At 43.3% G+C, this 25,072-nt stretch overlaps 1 protein-coding gene across 2 annotated transcripts; it reads right to left on the bottom strand.

Annotated features, from left to right (window-relative positions):
* Nucleotides 1–1,808: 1,808 nt before the first annotated feature.
* Nucleotides 1,809–23,672, bottom strand: GRPR (gastrin releasing peptide receptor). 2 transcript variants are annotated; one of them, XM_039714523.1, is made up of 3 exons: nucleotides 22,634–23,672; nucleotides 5,396–5,747; nucleotides 1,809–2,880 (listed from the first exon to the last, which is right to left on the bottom strand). In XM_039714523.1, exons 1-3 carry the CDS (start codon nucleotides 23,050–23,052, stop codon nucleotides 2,488–2,490), a joined length of 1,164 nt encoding a protein of 387 aa, XP_039570457.1. In that variant the 5' UTR covers nucleotides 23,053–23,672; the 3' UTR covers nucleotides 1,809–2,487. The 2 variants fall into 2 exon arrangements, with proteins under 2 accessions (XP_039570457.1, XP_039570458.1); XM_039714524.1 differs by lacking the exon at nucleotides 22,634–23,672 and adding an exon at nucleotides 21,378–21,394.
* Nucleotides 23,673–25,072: the final 1,400 nt, after the last annotated feature.

The raw sequence follows: 25,072 nt of genomic DNA on the forward strand, positions 1-25,072 counted from the left end.
AGGAGTGAGGCTGTGACACATGTGGACAACCTGCAGCTGCATTTCTGGAAAGCACTTTTCAGACCAGAGCCATAACCATTTCCTGTTCTTGAAAGAGTCACTAGCTCTGGTTTGAAGGAAAGTACATAATCATTAGCACTTATTTAAATCTGCAGTGCTAAATCTTCATAGCCCTCCTGTGTTCAAAACAATGCCTTTCTCAGGGAGGCAGGGTACTTGATTCAGCATAGCCCTAAGGGAGTTATAACAGTGCTTTTTCCCATATTTATGGTTTTCTCATTTTTATGATTCATGATTTATGATTTTAGTCCCTTCCCTCAGAAACAAAAATTCAGAAACTTTTGAAGTCTCTTGTAGAACCACAGTAATCTCTTGTTTGCTACCAAACAGGAGATTGTGTAGCACACCTGGTGTGTTTGCTGTTAAAGTATGTAATTCCTGCTTCCCTTTGATTAAATTCTTACAGGGCTAAAGAAAATATGCAATAAAAATACCTTAGGCCAGATAAATTTTTCTCATTTTGAAACGTCATAAACAGCCCAGAATTCCACCAAACTCTCTGAAATGGCTGCAGACTGAGCTTTTGGTACTGTATGTGGCTTCATAGTAAAGATCAGGGGAAGCACTGAAAACCTTAGTAAGGGAGGACCTCAGATAGCTCAGTAAATTTAAATTAACATGATAGTGACACAGTCATCCCAGCAAGGGAACTGACTCATCTGTAAAATAACCCTATCCCATTAGTTTTCAGCCTGACTGGGGTGTGGGGGCACTTGTGACTGCAGGAGGGGGTGACACACAGGTGGCAGTGCCCAGGGCTGGGGGGGAGCAGGGCAGTGTTACCTTCAGCAGCACAGTGGTGTGGCCCCATCCTGAGCTCACATACCTGCGTGTCCAACCTCACCCGGAGCACAAAAGGGAAAATGAGGTGAAGTTTTCAGAGCTCTGCCTTTGGCATCAGAGCTTGTTTGAGTCCTTGGAGACAGCAGATCCCACCAGCATCCCAAAGCAGCTGCTGTCACAGGGCTGAGAGCTTTTGCATTGCACACATGGCTTTTTCTACAAACACAGAGCAAACCCAGGTAAAGTTTTACCAGCTTTAATTTATCTTTTGGTGTGGTAATGAAAAGGATCATCATCAAAGAGGATAAGGACCATTAAAAACCCAATATTCTGCTACAGTGATTGGTTTATGGCCTCATTTGGCAGCAGTTTTATTTATCAGGTGTGCAGCTTCATCGGATGTCTTATAGCCCAAGCACTTCAGGAGTTTATTATCTGCAGGACACTGTGCTCCCATTCCAGAATAGATGGTATCTGGAACAGGAATTGTTCTGGGGCAAACTTTACAGTAGACTTGTTTCTCCAATCTGTCAGCCAGTTTTGGCACTCCGTCTCCACAGATTTCTGTGAAGACAGTAGGAAAAAATGTAGGCTGGAGATCACACCTTGCATTGCTGATAGCCTTTACTGAAAAACTAGTGTTTTACAAAGCACAGCTACATGAAAAATAGCTGTACATCAGTTTCTGCTATTGCCTGCCCTTAGCAGCCTTTGCTGAAAAACTAGAAAAACTGTAGTTTTACAAAGCACAACTACATGAAAAATAGCTGTACATCAGTTTCTGCTATTGCCTGCCCTTAGCTAAACCTGACTCAAATTTTGTGGTACCACTTAGGTGATGGAACTTTCACTATCTCACACCTTTGAAGACAGGAAGAACAAAATGCTTGGAAATGCAGTAAGGCTTGGAAATTGCCCTGCTGTCTCTTCCACAACAAGGCAAAAGCTCACACAGTTGAAAGCTGTAAACATATTCCAACTCACATTTATTCACGTTAACTGCTTTCACATTGACGTGGTGCAAGATACTGCTCATTTCAGATAGGGCCACAGACATGCCCCAGTAAACTCTTGATATCTTTAGACCATGAATTAATACTGTACTCAGGACATTAATAAATACTTGAAAACTCTGTAAATGACCTACGTTGAACTCCTTTGTAAAAGTATTTACCTTATTTAAATGGATTTATTTCTATGTCAAAATACATTACACCATGAAGTGACGGATGCAACTGTTCTGACAAATTGTGTGCACCTGATATGGTCTTTATCACTGCTGCAAGTCTGCATAAGTTTGGGATTGAGCAGGAAGTGATGAAGATTCTGCAGAGCCAAAAAGGATTTGATCTTAAAGTGCTCATTTTGCTCTCACTGAAAGCACAGCAGCACTTCCCAGGGAGACCCTGTGGGCTGGTGCTCAGTGATCTGATGCTCTGGCGATGCCTCAGTCCAGGGTGAAATGCTGGATGGCTTCAACCTCAGCCCAAGATGAAATGTTGATTGCTTCAAGCTCCTCTGAGCTCTCTGAGCACACCACACCTCCTTGCACGTGCGTGTGCACGCGTGTGTGTGCTGCTCACCATGCCCATGGAGCAAAGTCCAGCAGCCGCGCTCAGCTATTGATGTCCCTGACTGTGCCTTTTAGACACAGCCTTCGTGGTAGATGTGGTTGCCATTGATGAGGCTGAAGGTGGCCAGGGAGTGGTTGGTGCTCTTGAGGGAGGTCATTCGTGTGGTGCTCCTGGCCATGCTGTGGGAGCGGATGAGCAGCCGAGCTCTGCAGCACAGCAGCTGGTTGTTGAACTGCTTCCGAAAGCTCTTGCTGAGCAGGTAGAGAGCAAAGGGGTTGACACAGGAGTTAGTGAACGCCAGGATCCGAGCGCAGATGCTGGCAATGAAATGCAGCACGGAGGTGTCCACCTCGGAGTAGTGGTAGGAGCGGTACAGGTAGATGATGTGAGTGGGCAGCCAGCAGAAGGCGAAGAGGCACACGAACACCAGCACGGTCCTGGCCAGGCGCTTGCGGGACTCAATCTGGACAAAGAAAGAGAAACACGGATTAGCTGCTGTTCCTAGCTCAGACCAGGGGCTGATTATTTTTGCCAGTGCCGCATATTTCCAGCTAACATATGGCAGGTGGCACATCCAGAGCAGGGAAATCTGGACTGCAGGTGAACACAGTCAAGAACTCTCCTTCTCTCTCCTCAACCCCCTTCTCTTATAAAAAAAATAATTCTGAGAATTTATTACATAAGAAGTAGTCTTTCTTTTCCTTTCTGTTTAGAAATAAAATTCCCACTGGCTTGCCTCTTTGCAAAATCTCAGCTCTGGCAAAAAAAGTGTGGACAATTTGCATTAGTTATCCACACATAATATATACAATAATATGTAATTTTAATAAATTACCTTATTATTATTATTCCTATTATCATAATTAATTATAATGTAGGAGCCTGGGATATTTCACAGAGCTCACAGGCAGGACATTCTGCCATGGGGCCATGTGGTATATGTACACAAGAGTGCTGTCAACAGCTCACAGCCCTTTAAGACCAAGCTCAGCACTCAGAGTCTGAAGCAGATGGAGAAACAAAAAGAGGCTATTCTGTACTTGGGGGAACACCAAGGCAGCAGCAAGGTGGACCCTTCAGCTGAAAGCACTGGAGCCACCAGGAGAGAGCTAGAAGTGGTGAATAGATGCATGTCTACCTCTCAGCATAATCTGAGCTTTGTCAGGGAAAGGTGCTTTCACAAAGCCAGCTAGCACACAGTATAATCTTCATGCAGACCAGATACACTTTTGTTTTACTTACTTCTACAGGCTTGGAGTCAACCCAAAGGTATTGCTCAACTGAGGGAAGCTGAGGTAAACCATACCTTGTCTTTTGCCTACAAGTGCTGTACATTAAGATAACAAAGCCACTGAAAAACACATCTCTCTTCCTTATGAACGCAAAAGCCATGAAGGAGGTTGCCCAAAATGAGAAGACAGAGTTGTCCAGAAAAACCTGCTAAAACGCATTGCTCTCTGGGAGAGGTAATGCAGCCAGAGTTTGCAGGATTGGAAAATATAGCACTGCTGATCTTTTAGGGCTCCCTAATGTTCTCCTCTGTGGTAATCCCAGTAACACTTCCCAGACATTCCTAGGGAATTAGCTGCATCCCACTTCTTGTACTTAAGTAGGATGTGAATGGCCTGCAACTGCTCCCAGCCTCAGCCCTGCTGCCCTTGCTCCTGCCCCAGTGCAGTCACAGCACCTGGCCAGGCTGCCAGGACACTGCTCCATCCTTACTCTGCTTCCAAGCTCCACAGGTAAATCAGAAACTGAGCATTTTACACAGGCTGATCTATTCTCAGGACAGCTGCAAGCAGGCAGGAGAGACATGGCAAGCCCATTTAGACTTTATTTCATGCCCCTTTAATGGCACTGACTAAAAATCAGCCACTGAGCTCAGGAAGGACTGACATGCACCAGATGATAACATCTCCAGCCAGCAGGCTGAAAATTAAATCCTTTGAGAAAGGGCTCTCCTTGGCTAAACCATATATTCTTTTAAAATGTATTCTTAATTTGATATAGGGCTATTGAGGCCACATCTGCACTATAAAGAAAGGAAGCAATGCAATAAAGAAATCGATACCAGTTATCTCAGATGGAGACGTATAGCACTTGAATGCACTGCAGGACGGGAATGATGGACGGAGGGTGCTAGACCAGCCTGGCCTTTGCTTTCTTTAGAGCTCTCTCCCCAAAACCAAAGGGGAAAGGGCTGCTTGTACTGCTCACTTTATTGCCACTAATCAAAACAGCCATCAAATCAGCAGAGAAATGGCCTGCAGGGGGAAAGATTTACGCACATTCAGAAGGGAAAAAGGATAAGGATTTCAGGGATCGCACATCATTTGATGGGCAAAGCCCAAGTCTTTCCAGCCTTACTGCTTCAGCATAGCACCTGAAGGCTGTGTAAGATGATTTTGTTGGGTCAGTCTAAGGTGGAGATGTCAGCTGGGTGCAACTGAGTGGACAATTGCTCAGCTAGGAATGGCTTATGTCAGTTTAGCTGAGGTTGAAGCACACCTCAGTTAAAAAGAAGAGGTAAGGCAAATAAGATAAATACATCAAGGTAAATAGGCTGTTTAGAAACACACAATGCTTCAACCAAGGTTTTCTCTCTGACAAAGCAACTTTGTGAAGTTTTGACTTTATCCCATATCACCCCTTTGCTTCAATCTGCAAACACTGTGTCTGCCCTGCCCCTTTCCCTGCATCCTGGTCAATATCTTCCCAGGCTTTGGCAAGGGTCTCCTGCTATGCTTGCCATGGTAACCACTCTGCCAAAGTCTCTGAACTTACAAACAGGAGGAGATGCTTTCATTGTTTAGCCCTGTATTATGACTTCTTTCATCCATTTAAATTCCTTTATCCCACCTAATCTATTAAAATCACTATGACAGACACAGTCTGTTACAGTATAAATTTCTCTGTATTCCTTCTTTCCTACCAGATTCATAGAGAATGTGAACTTTTGAAGGAAGTCAAATCTCTACCTGTTTCCTCACATGCACATTGCCTTCCACGGGGATGTTGTAAGCACTCCGGATCAAATTCTTAGCAATAAAATAATAATATACTGAAATTACAGATAGGGGGATAATATAAAATATGAGAAATGATGCCATTGAGTGGATTTTGGGATGCAGCCCATCTGAATGAGGGTAAGGAGCGCAGCTGATAAAGGTTTTATTAGTCCCTTTGTCATGGAAAGGGTGCAGATCTGAAAATACTGCTTCAGGGATGGCAAGCAACATGGATACAATCCAGATTATAGCAGCTCTCACACAAATCTTCATCAGTGCATGCGATGCTTGGATCTCCATTGGCCTTACTATAGCTTTATACCTAAAAAACAAACAGAAAAAGAATATTGTTTATTGACCTCAACATTCAAGCATAGTATTACTGCTTTCCCTCCCATTCAGAAATAAAACCACAAACAAAATCATTCTTTACTCAAGGCTGGATTTTTTTCTGGTGTTTTTAATTTCAATATTTTCAATAGATTTCTCAATTTAAACCAGAGCCACCTGTCATCAGTTCATTCAGTTTCATGTATTGATTATGAGTTCATTTAATTTGTAATTGACCCAACAAAGCACAGGGTCCCTGATATTAACATGTTAATTAATATGAATGACATTAATATGTGTCCAAACAGCATTAAGACAGGAAGTGCAAACACAGACTTCTCTTCCAAAGTGTACAGCAGCTTATACCCCAGAACAGTGTTGAAGGAAACCGGGCTGAGATTTTGACACACTTTTCAAGCTGTGAGCATAGCGGTCTCCTGCCAATCTTAGTTTTTCTCAAGCTACAAAGAGCATGCTTAATTACTGTTTGGTGGTGTAGCAGGCAAGAGTTTTCTCTAACTCAATGCACTGAGGTAAAGTAGCCAGAAGTTCTAACTGAGTCTCTTGCCAATCACCATTATTGTTCGCTATTCTAGATACATAGAGACATTTTTTGACTTGTTGTCTTTCATGGTTTCAGCCCTTCAGAAAATTGTACCTTAGAATCCAAGAATATCAAATAATTAAACTTGTTTGAAATTGGTGTGTGTAATGAGAGGAATGGAAAACATCAGAGCTCAATATATGCTGGAGCCCTGCTTTGGCAGGATTTGACACTCCAAGCAAGCCACAACTCACATATGCATTTAAGGAACATAGCAGAAGGGGAAAAAAGGGTAATTAGGAAGGAGTATCTACAGGTTTCACAAATTAGCATGGAGGGTCATTATTATAACAGTTATAAACTGTTGGATATTTCTTCCAGGATCTGCCTCACTCTGCCCATGGTGCACTTGGCTCCCCCTTGGTCACTTCTCCCTGGGGACCAATGTGTGCCTGGGTCCTGGGCTGTCCCAGCCCTCTTTGGCATGGCAGGGTACATCCCATCAGCTCCTCGAGTCCTTTTCCAAGCTCCTTCCAGCACCCTGGCTCCTTCAGGCAGCTGAAGTGGGCACTGTGTGGGAGCAGAGGCAGTGAGCACAACTCCCTGCAGAGTGTGGGCGGCACAGCACGGCCCCTCCATGGGGCAGAACAAACCAGGCTCTCGGGACACTCCACGAGACCCCTGCATCATCCCAAAGCTCAACATTTGGAAGAGGAGAACATCAGTCTTGAAGTGTTTTAACTGCGTAACTGCTTTATTTGCAGGGTAAGAATGCATTCAACTTCTGATTATGTGCAATATCCTGCTCAGCACACCCAGCTCTTCCTCCATGTAGGTATATATGTGTCTACATATCTTTGTGTATGATTTTAAATACATACACATATTTACATGCATGTACATTCATGTAGACATAACTACATACATGGTTACATGCTTATTTTTCTGAAGACTGCAGCTAGACATTTTGCCATTTGCAGGTATTTCTTCATACAGGCGTCTTGTGTAAAGGGCAAGTACTTTCATGTACTACCAACACCATGCTCAGTAGCTCGCTGTTTAAACACTTATTCTCCAAGCTCTGCAGCTCCCCTTTTTTCCAGCTGCAGTGGCCAGGCACAGTATTTTTAAGGCTTGCTTAGCACCTCTTTAACTTTCACTCTGCAAACTGTGGATTAAGTGGTGTCATACCGCAAAGCACAATCTTCCAGCACCAGATCATAAACTCAGGCGAAGAACGTCACAGCTCTTAAACAAATATGATGCTCTGGATATTGCAGTCATAAAACAGAAGTGCGAGGCAGATTACTAAAGCAGTGGTGTTAAAATAGCTCCATTTATAGTCTCATTGACCAGATATAGATTATTGACAGAAACATTAGCTCACTGAAAGTCTTCAGTAAATCTTAAAGAACAGAAATGCAAAAGGAAATTAATAACATATCAAGGTATTAGCAAAATTAGTTGATTCAAAGGTCTTTCTGCAGATATTTACTGTATGCTTATCAACATGTTAGCATGATTATTTCAGGGATTGTCTTACAAAATATAGACAGCTGAGAGAATATTTTCTAGTATTATGTTCCAGGAAAATGGATAATTTAAAGAGTATAGAGAAACTGTTTAATTTTTATTAACATTAACAGAGTTGGGGGACCCAGAAAATTACTCCATTTCAAGTTATTGGTACATTTTAATCAGAGATGGCATTTACAAACAATGGAACAAACATAATTTAATTTAATTTAATTTGGACAGAACATAATGATAAATGTCTAGGAACACTAGCACTGACTAGTAGGTATTTACTGTATTTTTAAAGCTTCCTACTGCAGATGTAAGAGAAGATATGAGAGACCTTGTGCTTGCAAGGGTTCACTCCCATAGGATGGGAGTGAAAGAACAAAAAGGTAAAACAGAGGAAACAAAGCTAGAAAACAGATTTTGAAAATATAAGTTCTTGGGTGCGGAACCACCGGTAGGTATTTTCATAATAGCCTGACAATAAAATAAAATTATTTTGCTGACTATCTGCATGACTTCCTTGATGGTGGATAAATTTAAGCAGAGTTCTCTAGAAATCTCTGTTAGTCACCAAGTACTCATGTGTGGCTGATCAGTACTGATCTGGCAGGAATCCCCATTTCCAGTTGCCTTGCTGATGTGTCAGTGTGTCTCTCCAGTTTGTGTTCCAGCACTCTACCACACCAGCTCAGGCTCTGGACAGCAGCTGCAGGGGCTGCTGCTGGTGCCCCCCCAGGATGGTGCTTGGGCTGGGACACCACTAGATTTTCCTGTTGCTGGTGTTCAGGGTGTGAAAAAGCTGCACCTCCTGGCTGGCTTCTGAGTGGGGCTCAGCAATGCCCTCACTCCTTTACTTTTCCATACCACTTTCCTGGCAGGGACAAGCCTGGGGTTTATAATTTGTTTGACATTTCTTCAGAACTTCATCCAGGTAAGTCTGGATTTGAGTAGCAGCTCATTCTGTTTTTCAGCATGTGTATTTCCAGTTTGTATGTCAAATAATATTTCAAGTTTCCACAGCTTTGTCCTCTGCAATTTGTTTTTCAATGAGTTAGCCTGAGGCATGCAACTCTCCCATATTTAAAATCTAGCATGTGAATATTTCAATCCACTTTGAAGGAAACATTGATGAATATACCTACACACCTTAGAGGAGCCATGGGTCTCATGGAACTGGGTTTTCATGCATAATTTTTAGCCCAGGTCATAACATGGCCTCTGAGAATGTGTCACATTTCATGCTCAATTGTCTGCAGTAGATCTAGACATGGCCCTGGACTGATGACCTCTGCTGCTTGCACATTCAGTCTCTAATTATTGAATTATTGCTTGAGATATACATATATATTCTTTTCAGCTAAACTCCCTTCCCTATCGGCTTTTAAAGAAATTTTTGTGAAAGTTTAAAAAGAAGAGGTACAATTCATGCACTGCAACAAGGCCCAAAACTTCAAAATATGCCTTGCAAAAGAAATTCAACTGAATAAAAACCCACACAGTCAAGAACTCATGCCAAACAGCCCAGATGAAAATGACTGAGTTGCTATCTGGCTGGAAATATGAAAGAGATGCTGCCCTTTAGTACTGCTGAGTCTTTGAATTTCTCTGTTCCCACTGGTGAAGCAGGCAGGTACACTGCAGCTGCCAACGACCTCCCAGCCAGGATGGATGCCAGCCAGCTCCTTGTCTCCAGTCTCACTCAAAGAAGCCCTCAAAAGAAATCACTCATGGGGCTATCCTAAGTGTGCTTAATGTAATTGCAATGAGGCACTGTGAGGATTCCCCTGCTAAGGAAATCCTGCCCACACCAGCCACAGTGACTCTGGTGCTGTCCCTGTTCTCCAGGGCAGTATTCAAGCCTCCAAGAGAAAGCTGGTGATCGTGTTTCTTCAACCCAGAACACCTGATCACTTTTTAACCTAATCCCAAAAATTCAGGGTGGATTGGTAGGAGTCCACAGAGCACATGCATCTCCACTGAATCCTTGAAACATCATTTACACATCCCTTAGGATCTCTATCGTGCTCATTGAGTAATTGTTTCTCACAACTGAAACTACTGAAATGGCCATAATTCACTAAAATGTGGCACACCCAAGGTCTTTCTGTGGTAAATACTTTTCCCACCGAGGTTACTATGCCAGGGAAACAGGAAAACTGTGTCATTGTCCCTGTGTTAATAATAATGTAACTAATGGTAGCATCACCTAATGTACTCTAAAGCTTGGAGTATGCAAACATTGGTTAATACCATGCACTTAGCCCCAAAGCTGCAGCTTCAAATATAAACACAGAAGTAGCTGCAGCATGAAAAAGACACTCACAGATACACTGCCCAAAGAGACCAACCAAAATATGGCCCCAAATGGATATCAGTGTTTCCTAGGTGTAGTTCCTGTGCTGGTACAAAAATATTTTATCCATCTTTGTGCTCCTCAGCTGAGCCAAGAAAATACACGTCACGTGAAGCATAAACAGGCTTTGCCTTCCAAGCCATACTGCCTGTACATTTCTAAGCATAGAAGGGCTGCAATTTTGCTCTCTGGGGAAGAAAGGACCTTGTCCTCAAAGACTCCAGCCTCTCTGCTTCCTTCACAGTTTTTTCCTGTAACCTTCATCCACTTATGCCTGCTACAACAGCCACAAAAATTAAATGAAAGTAACTAAAGCATGGGGAGGAAAATCAGATGTTTCCCTGGGATTTTAAATTAATTTAGCTCCATATGGCTAAGTATCTGTTTGTGGGGTTTTTTTGTTTTGTTTGTTTGTTTTGGTTTTTTTTTAGGGAAATAACTTTATGCTGTGTGGAGAAGCTGGTGCTATAGGCAACCTCAGCTTGCTCTCCTCTTCCATGACTGCTTGGTATTGATGCCTTTCTCCCTTCCCTTATGACAGCAAGGAAAGCTAATGTAGATGACCTGGGAGTGGAGGGAGAGAAAATGGCTGAAAAAGGCTCTGCCACAGAGTACTGCCCTTTTCTATCTCAGTCCTTCCAAGCACATCCATCTTTTTACAGCTTAACATCACATTTGCAAGAAATATAAGAGAAAAAAAGCTCCGCCCATCCTTCCTCCAGAGAAAAGGGACAGTGCCCTTCCAAAATGAATTTGCAGGAGTACTTAAATTTCAAGTAAAGTTTCCTTCAAGTAGTATCATCTGTTACTATGCCCTACACCTTTTATATAAAAAGATCCTGTGCCCCACTCTTGAATTTGTATCATGACTTAAAACCCAAGTGTATTAAAACCTGTTCAAACAAGATTTCAGGAGCTTTGCCCACCCTTGCTTCATTAATGGTCCCACTGTTTAGACTGCATCAGGCTGGTGGAAAGATGTACATATTGCCACTTTCTTTCTCTCTGAAGTGAGAAATCCACTTACAAAGTTTTGAATCTGTTTGAACTGTGCTCTATTTTGAGAAGTTGAGCTAATTTGAAACTCAGGCTTAAATAAAAAAGCAGGGATTGGCTGGAGCAGACTGATGTCTTACAGAAACAGTCACGTAAATTGCTGAGAAGTGAAAACACTGAGTTCCTCCCAGTTCTAGAAAATGAGCTCCTGGAATTGCCATGACTTCCTGTGGTAAGGATGGAAGAACTGCCTCTCAGACAGCATGTCCCCCATTCTTCTGCTCCCACTTGTAACCGATATAGTGAGAAAAGTGCAATTTTCAGTCCCTCTGATCCCATTTGTAAGGTTAATGGCACATTGGTGTGGTCCTGGTCTGAGGACAGACCAAACAAAAATCCTCTCATTAAGATTTTGCCATTAAGCTCTATGAGCATCATATTAATGTTTTGACCACATAATACGAAGGACTGGATCAACTACCATGCAAAAAAGCCTCAGACAACAGAGAAAAATTGATGCCATGGAAAAACTACATAAATGAAGAAGATGGAGCCCTGTTGAGTGTGAAGCTCCACCTGGAAAGCAAGAAAAGAGTCTTATTAAATATACCAAGAAATTTATGATAAATGCAATGCCACAAACTTTCTTTATTGTTTCCACCATGGATGTTATGAATATTTATAGCTCTGAAGACAATTCAGTAAATCCACAAAATTGCTAGACTGTCTAACCCATCAACACACTCCGACAACCTATTCTGGGTCTATCTGCTTTCTGCATACTTAGTTAAGATTATCATTATTATGCATGATTCTTGAGTGAACATCTGTTATTAAAATCTTTAGTAAATTGCATATGGGTACAAAGACATCTCTAATGGGCAAATCTTAAATACATTGGCAGGTACTGCCTACTTTCTCTTTTTATTAATTTAACATTTAAATGGAAAGAAAAAGGAGGCATTGATGGAAGTGGCACAGCACTTACTTTTAAAGCATATGTTCAAAATTCAATCTGTATACCTGCATACTCCTACGTTGTTCTGGAATATGGACAAATAAGAATCTCAGTCTAGGAATGCCTAAATTCAGAATTGAGACGGAGCGTTTTAGAGACCACTGAACTGCACTACATACTGGTGAAGGAGACCTTAAACACTAATCATTTGTTAGTGAATGTGTTATTCCTAATCATAACCATCAACAACCTAAAATACTTCATAAATTAACTATACATATGAAAAACAATGGATTAAAAGGTTACTGCAGGAAATAGTGTGAGTTCCATGGACATCAGAAGAATCCCCATGACACCCAGGGTAGTTATTCCCAGAAGGTGATCTTCAACTTCATGCCAGGTTAAAGATTTCAGTGGGGCCAACTTCATGGATCCTTGCGAACAGATGTGAGACCTGCTGTCTGAAGCAGGGCATTTACAGAACATCAGAATTTACATTTGCATCCATTACAGAACCACAGAATATGCTGAGCTGAAAGGGACCCACAAGGATCACTTGGGACCCATCCATTTACAGAACCACAGAATATGCTGAGCTGAAAGGGACCCACAAGGATCACTGAATCCAACTCCTGGCCCTGCATAGGATACCCCAAGAGTCAGACCTTGTGCCTGAGAGCATTGTCCAAATGCTTCTTGAACTCTTGTCAGGCTCAGTGCTGTGACCACTTCCCTGGGGAGCCTGTTCCAGTGCCCAGCCACCCTCTGGGTGAAGAACCTTTTCCTGATAACCAACCTAAACCTCCCCTGACACAACTTCAGTCCATTCCCTTGAGTCCTGTCCCTGGTCATTAAAAGAAGAGATCAGGGTCTGCCCGTCCTTTTCCCCTCATGAGGAAGCTGTAACTGCAATGAGGTCTCCCCTCAGTCTCCTCCAGGCTGGACAGACCAAGTGACCTCAGCCACTCCTCATACAGCTTCCTCTTGAGACCCTTCACCATCTTTGTTGCCCTCCTTTGGATGCTCTGCAATAGTTTAATATCTTTCCTATATTGTGTTGCCCAGAACTGCCCCCAGCACTTGAGGTGAGGCTGCCCCAGTGCAGGGCACAGAGGGACAGTCCCCTCCCTTGCCAAGGGACAATCCCCTCCCTTGCCCAGATGGAGATGCAGGGCCCGATGCCCCCCTGGACACGGTTTGGAAACATCCTTTAATTTCAAAACTGGCGAGCTCCCACTCAGCTCCCCAGCAGCAGCAGCTAAGCACTGCTCACACTTCTGTGTGCTCAGTGCTTGGGTGCAGCCAGAGGGATGTGCCTGCCCGAGCCATGTGGCACCAGAGCATGTGCTGGTGTCGGGGCTGTGATGTGGTGAGTGTCTGGAGGCAGCTGGGAGAACTGGTGCTGGCACGGGGCCACCAGGCATGAGAAGCAGCAAGGCCCAGGGATGCTTCCATACAAGGCTTTACTGCCTCAGCCCGAGTCTCCAGGGATGTCAGCAGCCTGGGAGTGGGAGATCTGCATGCCTGAGGATTGAACTGTGACCAGGGCAACTAAAGCTGCGGCCTCAGACATGGACTCCTCATTTCACTAGAGAATCTGCCTTATTTCTGCTGAAAGCACCACCTTTGGTGCATAAAGACAGAATCACTGAGTAATCTAAGCAGGTGGCATAACTGCTGATATCCCACAGAGCCAGTTATAGAAATTCATTAGAGTTTCTAAAAATGGCAATTTCTCAACAGAAAAAGTCCTGCCTGTGTAATAAATCAATACTGTACCTTGTTTTGACAGAGAAAGAAGAGCTCATCATTGACCTAAATATTAGCACTTCCATAAGCTATAGCAGCTGTGGTGTGCTTATATTAATTTTATGGAAATAGAATAAAAAGCTATATATATTTAGAACCAAGGCCAGGTTGGATGTGGCTTTGGGCAATCTGGTCTACTGGAAGGTGTTCCTGCCCACTTCTGGGGGGTTGGAAGTAGATGACCACTAAGGTCTCTTCCAACCATTCCATGATTCTATGATTCTGTTAACTTTAGAGAAGCAGATTTCCTAAAGTTAAAAGCAGCTTTCAAATCCACTGAGAACACAAATCTAAAGGGGTGTCACTAACTATACATTAGTGCTGACTTCCAGCCTGCTCCCTGGTGTCTCCCTCCTTGCCATGAAAAAAGCTGCCCTGGATAACAGAAAAGGAAGAGTCATGCTAAAACCTCAAAGAAGTAATTACAAAAATCAATATGCAACAGATGGGAAAAAAAAGCAAAAGTAAATGACAGCAAGTATTGGAGTTTTAAAATGTTGATGACTGATAAGGGAAGCTGAAGGAGCCAACAAATTATCAAAGGTCACTCTGCAACAGACAAATGTGCATTTTTAAATCAGGAATTAAAAAAATCAGTAAGTCAGGCATACATATAAATAGTGAAGATATGAACAATGATGAGACAAAGTGAAAAGCAATAACTTGATAGTCATGTTCAGGACCAAATGAGCAGATCTGTGTGGTTCTATACTATGTGTGCAGCACTACAGATGTAGCAGAAAACTTGTGAGCTGTACTAAGGAAGCTGTGAGCCAACATCTGCTAACACAAACTAATTTCACACCAGCAGACCTGAATAATTTACACCTAGGAGTACTGAAGGAACCAGCTGAGGAACAAGTGGTGCTGATTTTTTTACAAATCTTGAAAAAGTGGTGAATTTCCTCAGTAGTGGAGAATGGCTTCAAAGATGTGATGCTCAGAAAAGCTGGATGGTGTGACCAGGAAAACTACAAATATTTGTGCTGCCCATGGCCAGTTGCAGAAGGAGTAAGAGATAGGTTAATCCTGCTAACAGGTGATAATTAATATGTCTGTCTTGTTTAACACACAGCAGATGTTAGTGTTGTTTCATCTTGTCACAACATAACAGGGGATGTAAATAGGGTGTGGGCCACACTGGTGTACAGAGGAGCTGCAGCTTTCCTGGACATGCTGGCACAGGTGCATGAGATATGCACATGTGTGAACCAGGATACCTGTGGTCCTCCCTCTCCTGGCCACGCAATCCCTGTCCCACTCCCACACGATAGGGTTAAAATAAGGACTCTTGACCTGGGAAGGGGGGGATTCCAGGTGGGGACCCTGAGCCCCACTCTTCCCTAGCAGTGCATCAAGTGTGGTGATAAAAAGCAGGTATGGAACCATTCGTAGCCTGGGTCCTGGGAACTTTCTCTAGCTGCAGTGTTATTTATTGTGTGTATCACCTGCCTTGAGCAGGCTATAAAACCTGTGCTGGAAAAGTCTGCAGATGACACAGTGGCTAACCAGACTGTGAATGTTGTAGAGTCATTGGGGTAAATGGCCACAGTCTAAAATAAACCATTTTAACTCAGTTATGTGTAAAATAGTACAAGAGCTAAGTGAGCTGGAGATGCAAAAAAAAAAATTAGTGCTCTGTTAAGAAGAGATAAAAGAAAATATTAGAGCAACTCTTCTGCATGTGACAAAATGAGATATCCTACGGGATTCTCATGGTGAACAAAACTGCTCTGTTAAGAAAAGAAGAGATAAAAGAAAACATTAGAGCAACTCTTCTAACTCTTCTGCATGTGACAAAATGAGATATCCTATGGGATTCTCATGGTGCCATGGCTTTAGTGTAATTCCATATAAAGCTAAGCCAGTTATATGATCCTTAAGACCTTTCCGTGGTTTCAGTAAACAGGTGTCATGAGAGATCACCACTATATGAACCTTCAGCAGCATGTAGGGGCTGAAGAATAAACTGCTATCCTTGACTGCTCTAATCATAGAGCCATAGAACAGCTTGGTTAGGAGGGGACCTTTAAAGGATTAACAAGCCCACCCCCCTGCAATAAGCAAGGACATCTTCAATTAAGTCAGGAAGCTCAAGGACCCATCCAAGTTGGCCTTGAACACTTCGAGTGACGGGGTATCCACCACTGCTCTGGGCAAGCTCCCTTCAGTGCCTTACAACGCACATAATAAAATATTTCTTCCTTATGTCTAACTTAAACCCACTTTCTTTCAGTTTAAAACCATTGTCCCGCGTCCATTACAGGCCCTGGTAAAAAGTTCCTCTCTGTCTTTCTTATAAACCCCTAAGTAGTGAAAGGTTACAATAAAATATTCCCAGAACCTTCTCTTCTCCAGACTGAACAACCCCAACTCTCTCAGCCTTTCAGGTTTGCTGTGAGTTAGGTTATTATGCAGTGGTTAGAGGTCAGACAAATTTCAATTTGAAACATGATCTGAGTTCTAAGGAGAGAAGGTAACAGAGTGCCAGACACACCAGAGGTGGCAGAGTGATATATGCACCTTTAGTCTGAATATTCAGAAAGCAGCCTCATGTCACTGGAAAGATTTGTTTTAATCCAAATCCTGTGAGATATTCAGTAGCCTCTGTGCACAGTTGTGGGCAAGAACTACTGCTGAGCTGATGGCTAATGTGGTATCTCCTAGACCTGCATCCACATCTCTGGTTCTCCCAGGTCATTTGAACATTCATGTCTCAATCTCATGCTTCAGGGTAGCCTGAAGGTGTGAAGAAACATTTCTTCTCTCAGGGTGTCATGATACTGTTTTCTGTCCTGCCTTCCCAGAGAGATGCAGAGACTGACTGTGGACAGAGGGCAAGTGAAGACAGGATGGGCAGAGCTCTGACAATGCTTCTCCCTTTGATGCTCGAGTTTTTTGCAGTCCAGTTAAACTGATCACTAGCCTGGCATAGGAAGGAAATTTCTGCAAGGCATCTCCAGCTTTCTGCTTTTCTCTACAGCAGAGCACTTGTCTTGCTGCTGGGATGCCTTCAGGTGCTTCAGTGCTGTGAGAGGCTCATGGACTGTCCCTGTTTTCTGCCCCATGGCACAGGGACTTTGAAAGCCCTTGCTCTGCCTGAGGTCCTGTGCAGCAGACACTGTGCGGGGGCTTGCAGAGCCTGCTACAGGCCCATGGTGTCCTAGATTGTACAGAGTGAGGTGGGCACCTGGGTGTCAAACTGCTGAAAGAAAAGGTGAGGGGACTCCATAGGGACTGTGGTGAAGTCTCTTTCCAAAATAAAGGAAAAGAGGTTATTGCAAGGGTTGTTTCTAAGCAAAGCAGTTACCAGATGCTCCACAATGTGGTTGTACCTGCTTCCACTTTTTCAGCTCAGCTACCTCCTACTCATCTCAGCCAGGCTCTTGTCCACATCTGAACATCAAATAGTAAGACATGAACTGATGGGTCCACTGTAAGCTCATCTCCTTGCTTGAGTGATGGTGAAATCCCAGCCCACTGCTGGGACACACAGCCGGCAAATTCTCTGCAGCCAGTTGCACCTTAATAACTGTGTGTACAGCACCTCGTACTATGAGACCATGACAATTGATTGGGGGTTTTAGGTTTTACTGAAATGTAAACAATAGGTAATCTGACTTTTCTTCCTTTTTATTGCTTAAATATTGACAGTCTCCAGCACATTAGCACTGACTCTAAAGATTTCCGTACCAGCCCCACTGCTATAAATGGGAGCTCTAATCTTCCTGGTTATAGAAGTGCATCTATTGTGTTTTGGCCATCTGCTCTGGTTAATCAAGATATTAAGAAAGTTTGAGCTTTTTGATCAGTTACTCTTGGTGCAGATGGATTCAGGGGCTGAGGAAATGAGAGTTAAAACTAAGGGTGTAAAGAGTGTTTATATTATACTGACACAGTGCCAGCAAGCATGATCTAAGACTCTTGTACATCAGCTGAAGAAGATAGGTGCATATCACCCTGCACCCATCAGCACATGAAGGGCAGCAGAACAGACACTGTCAGTGGCAGGAGTGGAAATGGGGCTGCCTGGTGCTTCAGTGTGAGGGAAGGCTTTGGGCTGGGCCCCAAAGTGTCTCCAGTTTTCTTCCCTGTGACTGGAATGCCCAGAATACATTCTAAACTACTATGGACTTGGCACTTTACAACTAATGGTATTTTTTTAAAAAAAGTCATTATGAAAATGAACTCAGGGAAATCTGGGTTGATTTTTCATAGCTTTTTATTACTGTGGCATGCTTCTCTTAGTTCGGTAGTGAAGATATAAACCAGTGATTGTAAAGTAAAAAAACGAACTGGCACATAGATATTACACCTCCTGTAGTATTGTAGGTAATATTAATAGTAGGGTCTGGAGACATCTAAATCACAGAAGAGATGAGTCCACTAAACAAAGACTTTTGCCTGTTTAGAAGTGCTTGTAGAAATTCTGGATTTGTTTCTTTCCTTGCACTGCTGCTTTTTTTAGGAGTGTGGTTTCAGAGTTTTATTTCTTAGATAAACCATTATATGAGTTCAGAGGAACATCAAAATTTGTGTTTGTGGTGCATTTCAAGGGACCCAGCAGAGCTGGGAGCCCTGCAGCATTCCTGCACCCAAGGCACTAAGGTCAACATTTCCAAAGCTAACATCCTCATTTCAGGCGTCCCGCACGACTGCAACCCTGCTGTGTGCAGCTGGTTCTACCACCGTAAGCCACCTGATCTCCCGTGTAATGTCACTGCACGTATCCCACCACAGGACTGCAGGCAGCCCCGGCTGGCAGGCAGGCTGCAGCTCTCCCAGAACCCACCTAACCCAAGGTGCTTAAAGTAAAGATGCTGCTTGTAAACTCCAATTACATTCTACATTACTCTGCTGCGTGCTTGTAAAAACAAGCATTGCTTCAGGAGGGTTTCGCTGCATGAGCAGCAGGGCATTTCGATCTTTTACCATGTCAGCCCAACAGTGAGGAGCTATGATCAATGCTCGACAGCCTGGCTCATTCAAATGCAAATGTACACACCCTGTCAGTCACGGGAGAAAGCCAATTAAATAAAGACATCTCCCATGACATGGGCAATTAAATAGTTGCTTTTCCTCTTGCTGTGCAAAGATTTTCCTTAATTTCGCGTCCCTTGCTGAGACAGCCTTGGCTTTTCTGCCGGGGCTGGAAGCTCAGGTGCCGCTGCTCTCACGGTGCCTCTGCACCGCTTATCCTCGCACTGAGCAGGAGGTGAAGCAGGAGGAGGAGGGCAGAAACCAAACTCCCGCTTTTTCTGGGGTAGACTGAGCAGTAGCTGAAGAAACCACTGGCTCGACAGCGCAGAGCAGCAGGGCAGACAGTTGTCCTTCCCTTACCAACCTCATTTTCAGTGTTTCTAAAACACACAAACATCATGCACACTCATGGGCTGCTGGTTTCCTCGCTCTTGTACACTCAGCTCTGGCGCCTTATCACTGATGGAAGGTGGCTGAAAGCACAGCACAGCCTTAACCCTCTCCTGGCTGCTCTGAAAATTTGACACGCTTGCAGGAAAACAGGTGTCTCCTGACAGCTCCCACTGCTCCCGCAAATGCAGCCAGACAGATGAAAGCACTGTGAAGACAGCGGAGTGGTCTCCGAGGAAATAAATTTATATTATTGTTAACTTTTTTCTTGCCCTTTCTTACACATTTTCTGAAATAACAATGAAATCTGAAGGAAATCTCATGATTGTACATAGACACATCCTAAACACCCAGGGACACTCTGGCTGTCCCTTGCTGCTCAAACCTGTGCAAGCATGCTCAGCTGTGTCCATACATGCACACAGCACTTGCGGGCTGGGAGGCTCCCACTGCAGGAAAAGCTGAGGTCAGCAGTTTTGTCACTGTTTCTCCTTGAGAAATGTGCAAATGAACAGCCAGTCCTCTGGACAATCCCTCATTCTGCTGGGTCAAACCACTGAGCAGCTTTAGGTGCTCTGTGCTGGAGGCTGGCACTCAGCCAAGTGTTTGCAGTCACTGGCAGATGAGAGATTCCTAACACAGGGCAAAGTGGAAATGGAAATAATGAAAGTATACCTCAGGAAGGCATATACTTATGCACTGATGATGTGAGTGCAAAAACCTACTAAAACTGTGCCCCTCGTTTTCAGAAGGTGATCCAATGCAGCCAGGACGATTTGTACCATTGCTGTAATGTAGCATAAGTGTCTCACACTCTCACATACTCTATCTGCCCATCACACCTACCCACTGCCTTTCACCTTGTGTTTCAATGGTCATGTCTCTGGAAATTACCCTCTTGTATCACAGTTTTTTATTACTGTGGCATGCTTCTCTTAGTTCAGTTGCTTTTCTTTACACTGTGATGTCTCTCTAGGCATCACCATGATATGTTCAGTAATGCCAGCAGTTGTTTCCATTTGCTTTTGTCAATGGAAGGATGCTGAAACCAAGAGCATTTTGTGATAATTTTTTGCAGATGATTAATTATAGACAAAAGGTCTGTAGTACACTGACAAGTCTCCCTTTCCTTGGAGACAGTGCCTAGTAATGCTATTCAGAGCAGAAGGTTTAGGAGGCTTTTCTCTTACATGGCCTATGGCTTTGATTAATGAGAACAGGGACATTGACATACTTGTGAGCATCTCAGGTAGGATTGACCTCACTGAATATCAATCATCTCACCACCAAGCCCCCTTTTTCTGTGTCTCTTCATGCAGGGCCATGTCTGTCATCAGAAATGAGTGTCTATGAAACCATCCCACATGCAAGGCTCAGCATCTCACCTGCAGGTGTTAGGCTTCCAGACCCTCCACAGCCCCTAGCCATGCTGGTTCACATTCAGCTCACATTTTGGAAGCTTTCCCTTTACATTTTAAGGTTATTTCCCTAATGATTCTGACATGATTAATACTGGGGTCTGGAGTTCAGGGTGACAGCTTCAAGGAGCTAGACTAATGGGCTGTGAGCTGACAAAATAGAGACTGTATTATTTTGTAACAAAATTAACCCAGCGCTGCTGAAAATTTATCAAAATAGAAACTTTTGCAAACTTAACAGATAAGGAACACTTGTGTTTCAATGCACAACATGTTAGATTCGTAAACCTAACAAAGTTACAAGTTTCATTATTATCTCCTTCAGCAGTGGACCACAGATGCATTAGAAGAGGGTAAAATGATCCCTTGGAAATGGAAACATTTGATCATCAGTGCAGCATGATGGTTAACAGGTTCCTGATAAGGCTGAAGTTCAGAACTTGAAGTCACAAAACCCCAAGCTTGGCACAGCTGCTGTTTTCTGTTCTGTTCTATTACTTCAGGCAAAAAGTGCTATTGATGTGCTGCTCAGTAAAAGCATTTGCAATGTTTACTTTATGTAGCATGTGATCAAATAGCAATAAATATCTCTAACACAATCTTCTTTATAATGAATTTTTGTTTTCCCTACACCCCTTGAAACAACTTACATTACAGCTTTAGAAAGATGTATTTTCCTGAAGAGATACTTATTGTTTTCCCAGCATTTTCTTCAGAGTGGTCAGAGGGGATCCGGACATCACAGCAAGCACCACATCAAACTCAGGAGCAAAAGTGCATGTGGTCTTTCACTAGTGCAGTTTTCCTATCTTCACAGCACTTTAAAGCATATTGCTTTAAGACTTTTATCTACACATAGGCCTGTTTGTCATCTGCTACTGGGACAGACAGTGCTATTTTTATATATCCCAACACAGAGGAGAGGACAAACATATTGACCATTCTGTCTCTGAAACACTAAGGAGTTACTGCTTTCATTGAGGCTGCAAAAAGTATATTGAAATATGTGCGTGAACTATGTTGAAATCTGAACAAAAGTAGTCTGATGTTTTAAAGCAGCTTAGCAAGAGACAGTGGCATGCAAGAGACCACCCAAAACAAACCTAGTTTCACTTATCTGTGAGCAAGGATACAATCCCCATGTCATTTTGATCACAAAAAAACCTGAAATAAATTTTTCACTCAGTACTTCTGTGTCAGTTCAGCATGGTGACAATGCGTTCCTTAATCTGTTTTGGAAGCATTCAGAAAATAAACCAGTATATTTACTACACATTATTTTTTACTAAACATTATTGGAAAGTGAAGTTTCTGAACCAACAACATAGATCAGTTTTGATTGGATAAGGGGCAAACTGTTTAACCAAGGGAAATACACTGACTATGGCAACTGCGATTCCTGGCTTCAGGCAAGCTCAATCAAATATTTGAAAAATATTTTATGAAATATTGCCTCACATATTATTAACTTTAAGGAAGCAAGCCACTATGAAGAAAGAATTGATTCTCATTGCACTTTAAATTGCTGCTCCAGTGCCTTCACACTTCATGAAGTATGGATCAATTATCTTTTTGGCAAGATGAACATGCTATCTTTCAGCAGAGGTTCATTAATGGCATTTTCTCTCTCTGGTCTTCAGCTTGATCTGCTCTTGTCTCTCTTGGAATTAATGTAGACTATTAGCTAAGCTGCACAAACAATTATTTTATAAAAAGTATCCTGTGTTCAGTTTGGATCCTCCTCAAGTTGTATGCTAATATTCACCAGAAATCACCTGAGGCGGTTCTTCTTCCCTCATCACATTAAAAATAAACATTTTACCTGAAAATACAAATTTATAATTGTGCATTTTATGGAGTCATAATTATGCAGGCTTCCTTTCAAGGCAACAGCAGCAAAGCTTACCTGTCAGCTGAGAGAGCAGTGAGAGTAAAGACTGACACCCCTACAGAGGTGAGCTGTATGAAGGGGATAAGTTTGCATCCAGTTCTGCCAAACAGCCACTCGTCAGCAAGGTACCTGCTGGCATCCACAGGCACACAAGTCACTAAAAGCAGCAGGTCCCCCAGAGCCAAACTGGAAATGAACAAATTAGGGACGTTTCTCATGGATTTCACAGTACAGAAGATCTTAATCAAAGTGATATTGCCAATAAGGCCTATCAGAATGATGATCCCATAGATAGTGGGGATGGCGTAGAGGAACGCTGGGTAAAACCAGTCTTCCCCCAGGAGGGAAAAGTTTGAACTCTGGTTGACAGAGATGTTATAGAAAATGAAGTTATCTGTTTCTAGGTCTAGCAGAAGGCACTCTCCAGATGCCATCGTCCTACTTGGCTCTTCTTGGAAAACAGCTTTCTTCTTTCAAAGTCCTCAAATTCCTCAAATTAATTTCTTGCTTTAGATTTGCTGCTCCTTGCTGCCTTTAAACAGTCAGAAGAGTTTAAAAGTCATATCACTTTGTGACACATCTTGTCAATAACCCAACCAAAAAGCACCTGCAGCTTGCTCCACAATCCTGTTTCCATAAGGTGAAAGTAGAACCTGTTTTAGCATTGTTTGAATTGTGAAACTTGCCTTTTCCTCCTTGACTTCTCTTGCTGTTAAGCTGTTCCTCAGCTCTGGAAGGCCGAATATCAAATTCAAAGACCAGCAAGTGGCAGGCATTTTCGCAAAGGGGGCTGGTTAAACTCCCAGCCTGGGGTCTGCCCGGCAGCTCCGAGTCCGACAGAGCGAGTTACAGAGAGCAACAACTTTGGGGAGTTGCTGCCACGCTGCATCGCCAATCCCTCCCGCTCTCGGCGCCTGCCATCGCCAGCCGGATTTAAAGCGAGGGGGGAAAGCGGGGCTCGGCTGGCGGCTCGGATCCCATAGGCAGGATGTTCCGGACGTCAGTCCTCGCGCGGCTTCCCACGGGGAGCGCGGCTGCCGGCGGCGCGCCGGGAGCGCCGGGAGCGCGGCCGCCTGCTGGAGGCTGCGGGCAGCGCCGCCCTTAACTCTTTAGGTGACAAAATGCACAGCTGCTCTCTTAGGGCTCCCGACGTGCGTCATCGGCTCGCCACCCACTCCCTCCCCTCCCCCCAAAAAAACTCCAAAACCAAATCTCCCCCCACGCACACACAAAAACCCAACCCCAAATCCCTCCCCCCGCCGCCAAACAAAACCATTAAGCCCCCCCAAACAAACAACAAAAAGCCTCAAACCCACCAAAACCAAACAGCCATACCCTAAACAAATCAACCAACCAAACAAAACCCAATCCAGGCGATTTCATGCTGCAAACAATGTGTTCCAAAAAGCCATCCCACCTTCATAGCTAAAAAGTACACCTATTTTTCTTGTACTCTGGTATTCAATTATTCCAGTGAAAGAGAATGATGATATAAAGCCAAATTCATCTTCCCCTCTCCTCCCTAGGCAAGTGAAATTAAAAAAGCCAATTAGGATAAAACCCAACGTTGTTAAGGTAGGCAAATGAATATTAGCACTGTGAGCCTGAAGTTTTACAGGGAAACCTTAACTCTGCACACTTCTATGTTAATTTCATAATTTGCAGGTAACAATGCCAAGAGACAAAGCTCACCATTCTATGCAATAATTTCTATTTATGAGGTACCCATCATACCAGCATCCATAGATATTGCATGTTGAGATGCAACAGAAAGAAATTTGCTTGGCTTATAACAGTCTGAAAAAACTCCTTAGAACTGAGTTAAGATATAACTATTACTGAAATCTTACTGCTTTATAACAGGCTATTTATGAATATATACGAGGACTTTCTGGACTGTGCAAACACATAGTTAATTTGGAAACAAGCCTGGAGAATTAAATTAAGCTGTACTTTAAATTTTCTCTCACAACTCCTCATATTTGCAGGCAAAAAAGAATGTTTCAGCAACTGCTAGAGTTACTGGGAAGTAAGAGGGGAGTGATTCAAAGCAGGCATTAAAGTGTGATCACTGGTTTCTGCATAAAAGCAGCATTTCAGTACACAATCTGGAAAATCTCCAGGGGTTTGAAAGTGGTGTCCCAGGATGGGATTTGAAGCAGGAGGCTTCAATAGCTGTTTTTCTGCCTCATTCTTGTGACCTGGGTCAGCGTTTTCAGCTGTTTTTCTGCTGTCCACTCTAAGTCAACAACAGACTTATGTGTACCCTTAACTTTAAGTAGGGCTACTTACATATGTTTTTCAAGCCAAACACACGACAGTGCTGTACTGAGAGCTTGAGAGTGCAGAGGGGAAGCCAAATTTTCTAGTGCTCCTTTCAGACAGAAGCCTGCTTTTAAGAAAAGGCTGGAGGTTACCACGGTTAAAAGCAGAGGACGCAGAGCAACTGTGCAC

The sequence above is a fragment of the Passer montanus genome, unplaced genomic scaffold (assembly GCF_014805655.1).
Source record: "Passer montanus isolate IOZ18808 unplaced genomic scaffold, ASM1480565v1 scaffold3, whole genome shotgun sequence".
Lineage (NCBI taxonomy): Eukaryota > Metazoa > Chordata > Aves > Passeriformes > Passeridae > Passer > Passer montanus.